General features: G+C 36.1%; 1 protein-coding gene across 1 annotated transcript in view; it reads right to left on the reverse strand.

The window, feature by feature from the left end:
• The window catches only part of LOC149837152 (DUF21 domain-containing protein At4g14240-like), a 101746-nt gene that overhangs the window by 42223 nt on the left and 44774 nt on the right, over window positions 1-14749 (reverse strand). The window contains exon 11 of the mRNA XM_090005851.1: window positions 794-840. Within this exon, the coding sequence (XP_089861977.1) occupies window positions 794-840 (47 nt within the window). The remainder of the gene's footprint in view (window positions 1-793; window positions 841-14749) is intronic.

The raw sequence follows: 14749 nt of genomic DNA on the forward strand, positions 1-14749 counted from the left end.
TGAGAAGATTGAAGACCAAGAATTGGAACCACAGTTTGTTAGCACTCATTTACAAATAGTGGATATTATGACAGACTCTTTCTTTTACACATCATTGCATGGTGAAAGATAAACTCTCGATGATCATAGACCATGCTTGGTTTGGCAAGGGCTGTAAGAGAAGTGGAAGGGCATTTCTGCCAATTGAGACACTCGGGGCAATCTGGTTATTATATACTAGTGAAGGGACAGATAGGTACACTTGTAATTAGTCAAATAGTTTACATTGTAATGCGGTAATTTCACATGATGCTAAAATGTGTCAACTACATGCCTAAAGGGCAAAAATGCATTTGAACCCATTGAGATTAAACATAAATAACAATCTGATGGGAAGTAAGCCTAAGAAGGTATCCTGGGGTCTCTCCTTCAACCAACCAGCATAGTCTCTTTATTTCTTTCATTCTAATCTATTGTCATGAATAACAGTGATCACAGGAAAGGATGCTGAAACTAAGAGGTTATGCTGTCATACTAAGTGCATAACTGGGAAGAAGGGATAGGAAGTAGGATAAATGAAGAAAAATGAAGGATCTAGGAAATAATCATTACAAAAAGCCTTCGCTTCTCTTCAAAGTTTTAAAATAAGTCATATGAAATCCTGCAAGGCAGAAAATACATGCTTTCATGTGACACTGCATGTATAGCATGAAGACTGGGAACACAACTAAACACTGTCAACTCCCACAAAACAATCACTCCAGGAAGTTCTTTAGATGATAGAATATCATAAGAGCAAACTGCTTTCTTATACCTTTTGTGCACATCGACGAATTCATCTGTCTCATCCACAATTTCCTCCTGCATTGCAGAAAACAGTAAGCAATTAGTTAACTGGGTATGAAAGAAAAAAAAATTAAGACTTCTTGTTAGATATCTTTTGAGCCATAAGGGTAAGGATGGGCAACATAATACAGGTTGTAGGAATTAAAAAATCACCAAGGAAATGGGAGAGACACATATACAAAAGAATGTGGAGAGATTTGGGTGTTTAATGTATGTAAAATTTTGCAGGGGTTGAAAAATCAATGGCCTACAATTTACTCTCATAAAGTCGTAGTTTTACGCCAAAAAATATGATCCAAGAGTTGAATCCTACTATTTTGATGATGTTGAACACATCTATGGGGTTAGATTTTGTTAAAACTGTTAGATACTATGAGAAAAGAGAGGAAAAGGAGCTACGGTTTACAAGGAGTTCAAAATGGAGAGAAGAAACAAAGTTTCATTCTAATGCAATATCGTGTGAGGAGGTCCTAACTAACATAAAAAGTGTTGACCCCTTTAGTGTACAACGTAAAGAAGAAGCAAAAAGTCTAATATACCCCTTTTAATAGTGTATGTACAATAAGACCTAATAAAGTGACATGTAATACATTACATTACATAGACTTTCGATACTCCCCTTCAAACTTGGAAGGATACAAAGGAATCACTCCAAGTTTGAAAAGGAAAGAATTGAAATGCAAGAGAGAAAGACTTTTCGTAAACACATCTGAAATATGATTCTTCGAGCTGACATGCTCCAAAGCTATAATCTCATCTTCATAAGCCCTTGTATAATGGCAGTCTATTTCAATGTACTTGGTACGCTCATGAAACTATGGATTCTTCGCAATATGAATAGCATTTATATTGTCACAATATAATTGAGTTTTCTTTTCACACGGAATTCCTAATTCATTTAATAGCCATCGTATCCAAATAATCTCAGCCACAACTTGAGTCATAACTCTGTATTTTGCTTCTGCAGTAGACAAAGCAACCCTCTGCTACTTCTTGCTCTTCCACGAAATCAAAGAGATTCTAAGGAAAATACAAAACCCTATAGTGGAAAGTGTATCTCTAGTGGGACTTTCAAAATTGGCATCACAAAAAGCTCTCAACTCTGTGTTTGATGAAGATGAGAAAAACATGCCATAGTGCATAGAATCTCTAACATATCTGATGAGTCTGAGTACAGTTGCCAAGTGAACTGATCCAGGAGCACTCATAAATTAACTAACTGCATGAGTTATGTTTGGTCTGGATATAGTCAAATATATAAAGCTCCCAACTAAGTGCATGTATATTACAGGATTCTCTAGCTCAACACCATTAGTAACCCTCATCTTCAAATTTGTCTCCATGGGGATTTTACTTCTTTTGAGTCATCAGCTAATCTTGCTTTTACAACCAAATCTGTAGCATACTTATGTTGAGACAAGTACAATCTCCTTGGAGAGTAAGATATCTTAAGCCCGAGAAAATACTTTAGACGACCCAAATCTTTCATTTCGAACATGTTGGCCAGTTTTTTTTGGTCTCTTCAATCTTCTTTATGTCATCTTCAGTGAAAATCATATCATATACATAAAGAAGCAATATATATTTTTCAAGAGCAGAAGAACAGACAAACAAAGCTTTTACGTACCTAAGAAGACGTGGAAGAAGAAGATGACGACTCTAAATTTTGTTGTTGTCCTGAATCAGTTGTTGCATGAATATGATTAAGATTGGTCTCTTCACTTTCCTGGTCTTCCACTTGATCTAAAAATAGAATTTCAATCACATCTTCTTGTCCCCTTTAGTAGGTTTGACCAAACCTATTTTCTCTAGTCAGAACTTGTTCCCTTTTTTACTCTTGACTCTCAATCCTCTCTCTCTCTCACCTTTTACTTCAAAAGGAACCAAAAAAGGACAAGTCAGACTCATTTTTTGTCTTTTCTTCATACTGACTAAAATATAGCATACTCATGAAAAACAATGTCGAGATATCCACACTTTCCTTCCAACAGGATCATAGCACTTGTATCTTTTTTTTCTGTCATACCTTATGAATATGAACCAATATGAGAATTTTGTTGTGGCGTTCCCTACTGAGCGACGCACTGTACTCTATAGGCCCGGAGGCAGTGATAAATGGGCAGGGGTTGCTAGGTCGTCGCTCGGAAGCGACGCGTCACACCGGCGCCCGAGTGTGGTGTCAAATAGGCAAGGGTTCCCTCACTTTGTTGGACGGGTGGGGGTAAAGAAGTTAGTCCAAGACCATAAAATTAGGTTAGCCACTTGGAACATAGGGTCTTTAACTGGTAAGTTGGTAGATGTTATGTGTAGGAGAAAGATTGATATTTTATGTCTACAAGAGACCAAATGGGTAGGTGAGAAAGCAAAAGTGATAGAACCTTAGGGATCCAAGATTTGGTATACAGGAATAAATAGGAATAGGAATGGAGTAGGGATTGTTATGAGTCGTGAGTTTATAGATAATGTAGTTGAGGTCCGTAGGAAGGGTGATAGGATTTTACTTATTAAATTAGTATTAGGTACGGATATTATTAATATTATTAGTGTTTATGCACCTCAAGTAGGTTTAGATGATTCCACTAAGCGTCAACTTTTGGGAAGATTTAGATGGAGTAGTACAAGGGATATCTTATGGAGAAAGGCTTTTCATCGGCGGTGACCTTAATGGGCATGTAGGCATTAGTAGGGATGGATTTGAGAGTATCCATGGAGGCTATGGTATAGGAGAAAGAAACGATAGTGGAGAAAGGATTTTAGATTTTGGTTTGTCCTATGATATGATCTTAGCAAACACTTGGTTTAGGAAGAGGGAGTCTCACCTAGTAACATTTAAAAGTGGGGTTAATACGAGTCAGATAGATTTTTTCCTACTTAGAAAGAGAGATAGGGGTTGTTGCATCGATTGTAAGGTTATACCGGGAGAAAGTGTAGCTACACAACATAGAGTCTTAATTTTAGATCTTAGAATTAGACAATGCCGCAAAAGGGATAGACATAGGATAGATCCTAGAATTAAGTGGTGGGCACTGAAAGGAGCTAAACAAGGAATGTTTGTAGAGCAGGTAGTTAAGGAAGCTGATTGGTGTCTCGAGGAGGATTCAGAATCAATGTGGAATAAGATAGCGGGTGGCATGAGAAAAGTGGCTAAGGAGGTATTGGGTGAGTCTAAAGGCGGTGCACCACTAGGTAAGGATACATCATGGTGGAACGAGGATGTCAAATTAGCTATTAAGGTTAAAAGAGAGTGTTATAGAAATCTAAGTAAGAGTCGTGATAATGAGAATTTGGAGAAGTATATGATAGCAAAGAAGGAAGCTAAAAAAGTAGTTCGAAACACGAGGGCTAAGGTATATAAGGAGGTTTATGACAAGTTGGATACCAAAGAGGGTGAGAAGGATATTTATAGGATTGCAAAAATGAGAGATAGGAAATTGAGGGATCTGGGTATGGTTAGATGTATCAAAGATGAAACGCAAAGTGTTTTAGTCAAAGATGAGGAGATTAAGGAGAGATGGAAAGATTATTTTGATAAGCTATTTAATGAAAGTCATGCTCAGGATCTTGGAGACTTTTCCATTCCTTTTCATGAGATGAATCGTGACTTCATGCGCAAGATTCAAAAGAAAGAAATTGCAGAGGCTTTGAAGAAAATGAAATTAAGAAGGGCAGTTGGCCCAGATGGTATACCTATCGAGGCTTGGAAATGCTTGGGAGAGAAAGGTTTAGAATGGTTGACAAATCTTTTTAACAAGATTTGGCGGACAAATAAGATGCCTAATGAGTGGAGGAAGAGCACTTTGGTGCCTCTATATAAGAATAAGGGTGATATACAAGATTGCATAAACTATCGTGGTATAAAACTTATGAGTCATACTATGAAACTTTGGGAGAGGGTGATTGAGTCTAGGTTGAGGAAGGTTGTCATGATATCGGAGAATCAATTTGGTTTTATGCCTGGAAGATCAACTATGGAAGCTATACATCTTCTTAGACAACTTATTGAGAGAAATAGAGAGAGGAACAAAGATTTGATATGGTTTTTTTGATTTGGAGAAGGCTTACGATAGAGTACCTAAGGACGTTCTCTGGTGGACAATGATGAAGAAAGGTGTTTCTCTCAAGTACATTAGTATAATTAAAGATATGTATGAAGGAGTAGTAACCAATGTCCGCACTTGTGGAGGGGTGACAACCAATTTTCCTATAACGGTTGGGTTACATCAAGGATCTGCTTTAAGCCCTTTCCTATTTGCTATAGTGATGGATGAGCTTACGAGATCAATTCAAGAAAATGTGCCGTGGTGTATGTTGTTTGCTGATGATATTGTTTTGATTGATGAGTCTAGAGCTGGGGTTAATGCTAAGTTAGAATTATGGAGACAGACATTGGAAGCAAGAGGTTTTAAGTTGAGTAAGAGTAAGACAGAATACATGGAATGTCGATTTAGTAAGCAACGAAATAGAGATGGGAGTGTAGTGAAGCTTGGTGAGCAAGAAATACCGGTGGATGATTCTTTCAAATATTTGGGATCTATCATTCAAAAGTATGGAGAAATTGATGGAGATGTAAATCATAGGATAAAGGTTGGGTGGATGAAATGGAAGAGTGGAACTGGAGTGTTGTGCGATCGTAGAATGCCATTGCGGTTGAAGGGAAAGTTTTATAGGACGACTATTAGGCCCGCTTTACTATATGGTACAGAATGTTGGGCTGCCAAGAGACATCATATTCAAAAAATGAGTGTAGCTGAGATGCGTATGCTGAGATGGATGTGTGGAAATACAATAAAAGATAAGATTCGGAATGAGGAGATACGTAAGAAGGTAGGCGTTGCACCCATTGAAAATAAGATGAGAGAGAATCGTTTACGGTGGTTTGGACATATTCGACGAAGGCCTAATGATGCTCCAGTTAGAAGGATGGAGAAATGGGAAAATATATTAGTTAAAAGAGGTCGGGGTAGGCCTAGGAAGACATGGATGGAGGTGATAGGAAAGGATATGAATGCTTTGAACCTCACCGAGGACATGGCATTGGATAGAAATGAATGGAGGAGAAGGATTCATGTGGAAGACCCAGAATGATTTTCTTTGTTGGTTCATATCGCCGACCCCAATTGTTTTGGGATGAAGGCGTAGTAGTTGTTGTTGTATTGTATTTGCAGCTAGCAAGACAAAACATACACAACTAAATACCTTCAACACATCATAGTTTGAGACTTTTACGTACAGTTTTTGAAAGAGGGATATCCCTTTAAGTACTCTAGAAGGCATACAATTTATCTGATAAATAATCAGTTGAACTGCATCTACCCAGAACACTTTGGGCACTTCTCCTATAAACAAAAGAGATCTTATTGTCTCCAAGATAAGTTTGTTTTTCCTCTTAGCTACACCATTTTGCTCAAGAGTGTAGGGACAGGATTTTTGATGAACCACACATTTCTCTTGCAAGAACTTTTCAAACACATAATATCTTCACCACCAAGAGTCAGTTAGAATAGTTTTAATCTTAGCTGCAAATTGATTCTCAACCATGGCACAAAAGCACTTAAATATTTCAAAAAGGTACTTTTTTCATAAAATATATACATGTAAATCATGTATACTCGTCTATGAAAGTCACAAAATAAGATGATCCTTCTCTTTACACAACCGGAGAAGGACTCTGTACATCTAAATGTACCAGATCAAAAGGATTTTCTTATTCCCTATCACTAGACTTGAATGGCAGGGCATGACTCTTAGCCAATCTACAACTCACACAATCTTTAATATGATTTGACACAACTAACATGAATTTTCCAAAACTTCCTCAAGACACTAAACTTTGCAACCTAAAGTTGGAAATATGCCCCAATTTTTGGTACCACAAAACAAACTCATCTAAAACTGAAGTTTCATATATGATTCCAACTTCATTTTGCTTCCTCGTATCAATCCAATGTAGGTAGTATAAATCTTGTTTTCTATGACCAATCTCAATCTTCTTTCCTGACCACATAATCAGACAACAGGAGAGAAGATAACATTATAGTTAAGTTTGGTAATTTGACACACAGAAATAAGATTTATAGTAAAGGATAAAACATGGTAAACTTGAGAGATATTGAATTTACTAGCAGGATAAGAATCACAAGTAATTGAACCTACTTTAGAGACAGACATAGAAGAACCATCTGCAGTGCTAAAGATATCACTACAAAATCGACAGTTAGCTAGGACAAACTTATGAGGTGGCATATGCCATGAAGCTCTAGAGTCTATTAGCCAACCAGAAAAATGACCTGAGATACCTGAGAAAGCAGTACCAGAGAAGAAGGTAGGAGTGGCAGAGGAAGAAGGACCAATGGTTGACTGAGCAAGAAGCTGCAGTTGTTGAATCTAATGTTGAATCTCATGTTGAACAAGATCTAATCTCTAAAGTTGCCCACTACCTATCACTTCGCTACTAGTAGATGATGGGCCAACTGACTGCTCATCCTTGGGCATTACACCCTCACACTTAGAAGAAGTTGCATATGCACTACCTTCTTTTACTTGAAAATGAGACAATAATTTTTCATATGACCAAAGCTCTTGTAACGGTGACACTAAATAGAGCTAAGGTCACTTCTTCCACCAAATCTCATCTCTTCTCGTCCTCTAGTCCTACCACGAACTCTACCACCCATCTGCCTAGATACAACCATGACATTATCCCCAGATGAATATGATCCAAGAGACTTTATCTTAGTATCTTCAGCACTTAATTGTGTAATGACTTGAGTTATAGATGGTAAGTGAGAGCGATACAAAATGGCACTCCTCGCAGTTATTATATATATATATATATATATATATATATATATATATATATATACACACACATGATAAGGGTATTTTGGTCATTTCACTATACATTTTATTTTTATGTATTTTTAGATTTTCTTCTTTTGTATTTTCTATTTTTTATTTATTTTTATTTTTGTTTTTTGGGTACCATTGGAGGCCCCACCTAAATAGGCTTTGGGGTCCCTAACGGTCGTATTAATGACCGTTGAGGCTCCTCAATGTCTATTAGGGGAGCCCCAATGGCCCCCCTTTTTTAGCCCATTCTTTTTGTATATATAGGGGTCTTCCCCCGCTCTTTTGTAAGGAGTTTTCTCCTATTTTCTCTCTTGAATAATATTATTTTGCCTTTTGGCTTTCACCCCATAGTGGGTTTGTGTAATTTGCACATTAAGTGCTTGTGTTATTTGGTTCATTATTGAACCTTTTTGTATTTTCGCATATCTCATTACATGGTATCAAAGCCAATTGGGTTATTTGTAGTCTTGGAAGTATTTTTCTAAGTTCCTTCTCATCTCTACCTCTCTTTGTCATCATGGAGCACAACACAAGAGTTGAACTTTCCTTCAAGCTCAACGAATCAAATTATTTGATGTGGGTGTCGGCTATGGAGAATCACCTTCGTGGCAAAAAACTATGGGGCTTCGTGATGGGGACAACTCTTGAACCAACGTTGAAGCTCACCAAGATTGAAAGTGGCGTTGAAAAGACTCTTGATGGTGAAGATCGCATTAAGGCAATCACTGAACATCAATCTAAGGTAAAAGATTGGGAGAGTAATCACGCCAAAATTTTGGCATGGTTTATGAACAATATTGATATAAAAATTTGTGCCAACATTGTCAAGTTTAAAAGAGACAATGAAGCTTGGTTCTTTCTTAAGGGTATGTATAACCAAGAAGATTTAGCTAGACAATTTTTTTGTCAAGAAAAAATTTGATCTACTAAACAAGGGGACATGAGTGCCCGAGATTACTTTAGTGTTTTATCTCCCCTTTGGGATGAGCTTGCACTTCTTGAGCCAAAGTGGGTGGCTCCGGAAGATGTTGAATTAAAAAAATAACAAGTTGAGAAATAACATTTCTTTCAATTTCTCTATGGTCTTAGACCGGAATTTGAACAAGGGCATCCCTTCTTTATAGAAGCAAGGACTTACCTATTGAAAATGCCCTTGCCGAAGTATGCCAAGAGGAAACTCGTCTTGGCATGACTCACAAAAGTGATAAAATTTTGGTCGTCACTAGACCGGGATCCAATGTTAAGCCTTATAGGCCTCCCCATTTTGCCAAAAATAATAGCTTTAGAAAGGGTGTAATTTGCCACTATTGTAATGAATCGGGTCACATCAAACCGGTTTGTCCTAAGCTCAAAGGAAAAGTTGTCGCAGTTGGTGAAAATGTCCAAAATAAAGAGGAAGTAAACAACAATAGAGGAGACATTAAAGACACCCTAAATCAAATTTCGGAGGCACTTCAACATCTTCTCAAGTGTTCCTCTACTTCGGGTGCCGGTATGTGGATTTTGGACTCCGGTGCTTCTTTTCGCATAACATCTCATAAATACATCCTTTCTAATGTCCATTCAATTCCCATAACAACTTATGTTTCAACGTCCGATGGGACTTCTTTGAAAATTGAAAACATTAGAACACTTGATTTAAAACATTCTCAAAACTTTTTCGTTCTGAAAGCAAGGGTGGTTCCAAAAATCAATTTAAACTTATTTTTTGTTTCTCAAATTACCGATCTAAGATGCCAAGTCTCTTTCTCACCTAAGGATTGCACCGTGCAAGATCTCCAGTCAAGGAAGTTGATTGGGCAAGGCCATAGGAGGGGCGATATGTATTTTATAGTTTTTTTGTCACTACCATCCAAGTCATCGGAATTTTTCAAAAATGTCTCTCTTCTCTTTTTGGGAAACTCTTGTAATGAAAAAGTTATGTCTGGTAAAGATTGCATCTTTGGTAAATTAAAAGTCACTCATTTTTCTCAAAGAAGCATTGTCTCTACTCGACCGTTTGAATTAGTCCATTCCGATGTTTGGGGTCCTTCTCCTATCATGTCTAAGGGAGGTTTCTTATATTATGTAATTTGTGTAGATGATTTCACTAGATACACATGGATTTTCTTTCTAAGTAGAAAATCCGATGTGTTTTCCATCTTTAAAGATTTTCATGCAACGATCAAAAATCAATTTCTAAGTATTTTATCTATTCTAAGATTGGATTCCGAAGGAAAATATATGGCAAATGAATTTCAAACTTATTTGCGACAAAATGGAATTTGTCACCAAAGATCTTGTCCTAACACACCGCAACAAAATGCTCTTGCGAAAAGAAAACATAGGCACATTATGGAAACAACTAGAACTTTACTGATTTCTAAAAATATTCCAAAGTCTTTTTTGGGTTGAAGCCGCTTTAACTTCAACATACCTTATTAATAGAACTCATTCGTCGTCTTTAAAAAATGTCTCTCCTTTCGAAAAACTTTATAATATGTCTCCGGATTTCAAAAGGCTAAGAATTTTTTTTGTAAATGTTATGTACTTGCACACAAAAATGATAAGCTTTCACCGAAGGCTATTGAATGTATTTTTTTAGGATATGGTGAAAAACAAAAAGGATATTGATGCTTTGATCTATCAAATAATAAACTTTATATCTCCAAAGATGTTACTTTCCTTGAAGAAAAAGATGGTTTTGCAAATCTTGAGCAAAAAGAAAACAATGACTATGCTTTCTTATTTGATTTACTACCCTGACAAGATGAACCAAATTCAATTGAAAATATTGAACCTCTCAATGAAATTGAAAATCAAAATGATCAAGTTTTTGACAATGAAAGAAATGAATCTCATGAAAGTATAGATGAACATATGACAAACAATACTCAAGTTTATACTAGGACAACTGAAAATACTCATCCATGTGCTTTTGATAAATATTCTCAAAATATGTCTTTGGAAGAATCATCTTAAAGAAGGTCAAATTGTATCTCTAAAGCACCAAATAGGTTTGTGTCTTATGAGTCTTTTTCACCACATTTTAGAACTTGTCTATTAGCCATTCACTCATTTTATGAATTATCTCATTATAATGATGTTAAACAATATGCACATTAGAAAGAAGCCATGGAACATGAACTTAATGTTCTTAAGAAAACCCAAACTTGGGAAATTATGGATCCTCCTCAAGGAAAGAAACTCATAGGATGTAGATGGGTTTTTAAGGTAAAGACGAAAAGTGATGGATCTTTAGAAAGATATAAAGCTAGATTGGTAGCTAAAGAATATGCACACAAGAGTATGAGGTAGATTATGATGAGACGTTTGCCCCGGTTGCTCGAATGACAAGTGTTCAAGCTCTTATTGCAATTGCTTCTATCAAAAATGGCATATTTATCAACTTGATGTTAAAAATGTTTTTTTTAATGAAGATCTTAGTGAAGAGGTTTATATGGATCCTCCTCCTAGTATGAGTTTAAATGAAAAAGTTTTGAAACTAAAGAAAGCTTTGTATGGTCTTAAACAAGCTCTCAAAGCTTGGTATAACAAATTTAGTAATGTATTGATTAACTTGGGTTTTGTATCACGGTATACTGACACTGCTCTCTTTGTTAAGAAAACAGGTGATTCTATTGTAATTTTATTTCTTTATGTTGATGATATGATCATCACAGGAAGTGACAAAGAGGAAGTAAATGTCATTAAATCTATGTTAAAGCAAACTTTTGATATGTTTGACCTGGGTTTTTTGAGATATTTTCTAAGTATTGAGGTGGCCTATTTACAACGAGGATATATTCTATCTCAAATGAAGCTGACAGCAGACATTTGTGCCAAGTCGGGGATTTCAGATGATAAGAACGTAAAAACTCCTGAAGTTATAAATGCCAAACTAAGGCTTGAAGATGGTGTTCTACTTGATGATCTTACTCCTTATCGACAATTAATTGGACCACTTACTTATTTGTCTATCACCCGACCAGATATTGTGCATGTCGTTCATTCAGTAATTCAGTTTCAGCATGCCCCTACGACAGTTCATATGACAACTGTCATAAGAATTGTGTGATATATTAAGAGTATTATCTAAAAAGGGCTTTTCTTATCATCTTCTTCTTCTTCTCTTAATTTGATTGTTTATACTGATGCAGATTGAGGAGGAAATCCCAAAGATCGAATCTCAACTACTGGTTTTTGTATTTTCTTAGGGGATTCGTTTATTTCTTGGAGGTGCAAGAAGCAGCAAAAAGTATCCTTGTCGTCAACTGAAGTTGAATATCGTGTCATGGCTACTACAGTTATGAAGATCGTATGGCTTAGAAGTCTTCTTTGTGATATGGGGGTAGTCATCTCAACTCCTTCAAAGATGTGTTGTGACAACAAAAGTGCGATCTACATTGCAAGTAATTATACCTTTCATGAGTGCACTAAAGATATTGAAATGGACGGTCACTATCTTCGAGATGAATATCTAAAAGGGATGATTTTCTTGCCTTATGTCACATCAGAATATCAGTTAGCCGACTTCTTCACCAAAGCGCTTTCAACTCCTCGCTTTATGTTTCTCCTTAACAAACTTTTGGTTTTCTCCCCGTAAAGTTTGAGGGGTGTTAATATATATATATATATATATATATATATATATATATATATATATATATATATATATATATATATATATATATGTTAGTATATATATACCAAAATACCTGATAGGGGTATTTTGGTCTTTTCACTATGCATTTTATTTTTATGTATTTTTAGATTTTCTTCTTTTTGTATTTTTTACTTTTATTTTTTTTATTTTTTTATTTTTTATTTTTTGCTTTTTGGGTACCATTGGGGGCCCCACCTAAATAGGTGTTGGGGTCCCTAACGGTCATATTAATGACCGTTGGGGCTCCCCAACGTCTATTAGGGGAGGCCCCAATGGCCCCCCTTTTTTAGCCCATTCTTTTTTTATATATAGGGGGTCTTCCCCCTCCCCCCCCCCCCCCCCCTCTTTTGTAAGGAGTTTTCTCCTCTTTTCTCTCCTGAATATTATTCTTTTGCCTTTCACCCCATAGTGGGTTTGTGTAATTTGCACATTAAGTGCTTGTGTTATTTGGTTCATTATTGAACCCTTTTGTATTTTTGCATATCTCATTACACTCGTCCCATCAAATTCTGGTCAAAGAGACATGAGGAACTCAATAACTCTGTCAATGTAACAGTGTTGATCAAGAAGCCCCAAACAGGTTTGACACAATGTACAAGACATATTTTGTACATTTGTCACATTTTTTCTGGCCCTCCGTAAGTCAAAGGGCATCCCAGATTCTCTACATATCTGAATAAAATTCTTTAATGGATTTGTTTCTTTGATGCAAAATTATTAACTCTTCATTGAGTTGATAATGCCTTGCTTAATTCTCTTGTCTATAAACTTGCCTGAGCCGCTTATTTCGCCTTATGGGATTTTGAAATATTCATTGCAATTCTCGGTTCCACATACCCAAGAATTCATGTCTTGACTCTCGCATTATTCATGACCCATTCCTCTATAGACTTATCGAAACCCTTCATCAGATGTAACGACCCCAACCCATACCACTTGAAAATGCGAAATTTTTTATTTTAAACAATTGCGGAAACATTCCCAGAGACCCGGGATCTTTACAGTTCCACTCCCAATTGGATAAAACAATCAACCACAATAGAGATTGCACTTATCATCCCAACCCATAGCAACTCATTATTTATTAATCATGAAAGAAAGAGTATCTAACAATAATTGCAAAAGACATATCAGAGTTATTTTAATGACATAAAAGTAAATAAAGAAAAAGACCGAGCCATGTTGTCCCTCTATGAACTGTCAAATAAAAGTGTAACACTCGTAGCTCTACCAGAAGCTAGTCGCTTCACTGGTCCCCTGCGACTGCGAAAAACCACAAATAAAGGGTGTCAAAAATCCGAAGAATTTTGCGTATGAATCCCTCCAGTGAAATAAATAAGCATAAAGAATACAGATAAGATTTCATACAATAATTTAGATGAATGAATTGTGACAATTACATAATTCAATTAAGCATTCATGCAACAGGAAACATTTATTAAGAAACATATAAGCAATAGCAGGAATCACTATTTAAGCAATACAACCATATGACATGTATTAAGAAACAATAATATGCATTCATCAACATTTAACATTTAAGAAAACAAATAAAATATGCATGTTCTAATGCATAGCAGGATTATGCATGATTTATATGCAATGCATGAACACTTTATTATCTTTCATTAAAGTTTTATTTCCATATGCATGCATTTAAGTTTCTCTTTTTAATTATCGTTGCCCGTGAATACACCAAACATGTACAATTTTCTGAGGTCATGTTAGGTTCCTAGGGTAGCTTAGCACACAAGTTGTATTTTATTTACTAGGTTTCAAACTTATCTCTCGACCGAATCACTTTCAAAACATTAGACCTCTACATCTAATGTCAAGACACTAAGGACCTCCACATCCAATAGTGTCACTTTCTTGGTATACCAAAACAACAGTTATGTCAAACACACCACCTCCAGGTAAAGTGGTGGACTCTCCCTAAAACCGTGGTCAGGAGAAAGAACCTCAATATCGAGTTCATGAGTCAAAGTAAAGCACACAGAGTTTTTGTATCCTCGTGGTCCCCCAAAACTAAATCTTTAAGATTCTCATACTTCATATGGGAGATCCCAAAACGTATATTACATTGTTCTTATTCATTATCTTTTTATTAAAAGCCAATTATTGAGTTTTGTAATTCAGTATAGAAAAGCAAAGGCAAAAACTCGCATCTACCCCTGCGAGAACCATCATGGGAATCCCGCCCGTGGAAACACATAGAACAGTGCAATAAAAATAAATGTGATTTTTGCGATGAATTTAAAATACATAAAGAAAGAGCAAACCAAAGCTCGAGGCCCACTAGGCCCATAATGATTCATTTCGAACATCGATGCATCGTATGCAAAAATCATAACAATATGCAATTTATGCAATGATACCAACATGATTCCAAATGCATAATCATTCATACCAATTTAACAATGTGCATGA

Source organism: Nuphar pumila, chromosome 5 (assembly GCF_984573655.1).
Source record: "Nuphar pumila chromosome 5, dmNupPumi1.hap1.1, whole genome shotgun sequence".
Lineage (NCBI taxonomy): Eukaryota > Viridiplantae > Streptophyta > Magnoliopsida > Nymphaeales > Nymphaeaceae > Nuphar > Nuphar pumila.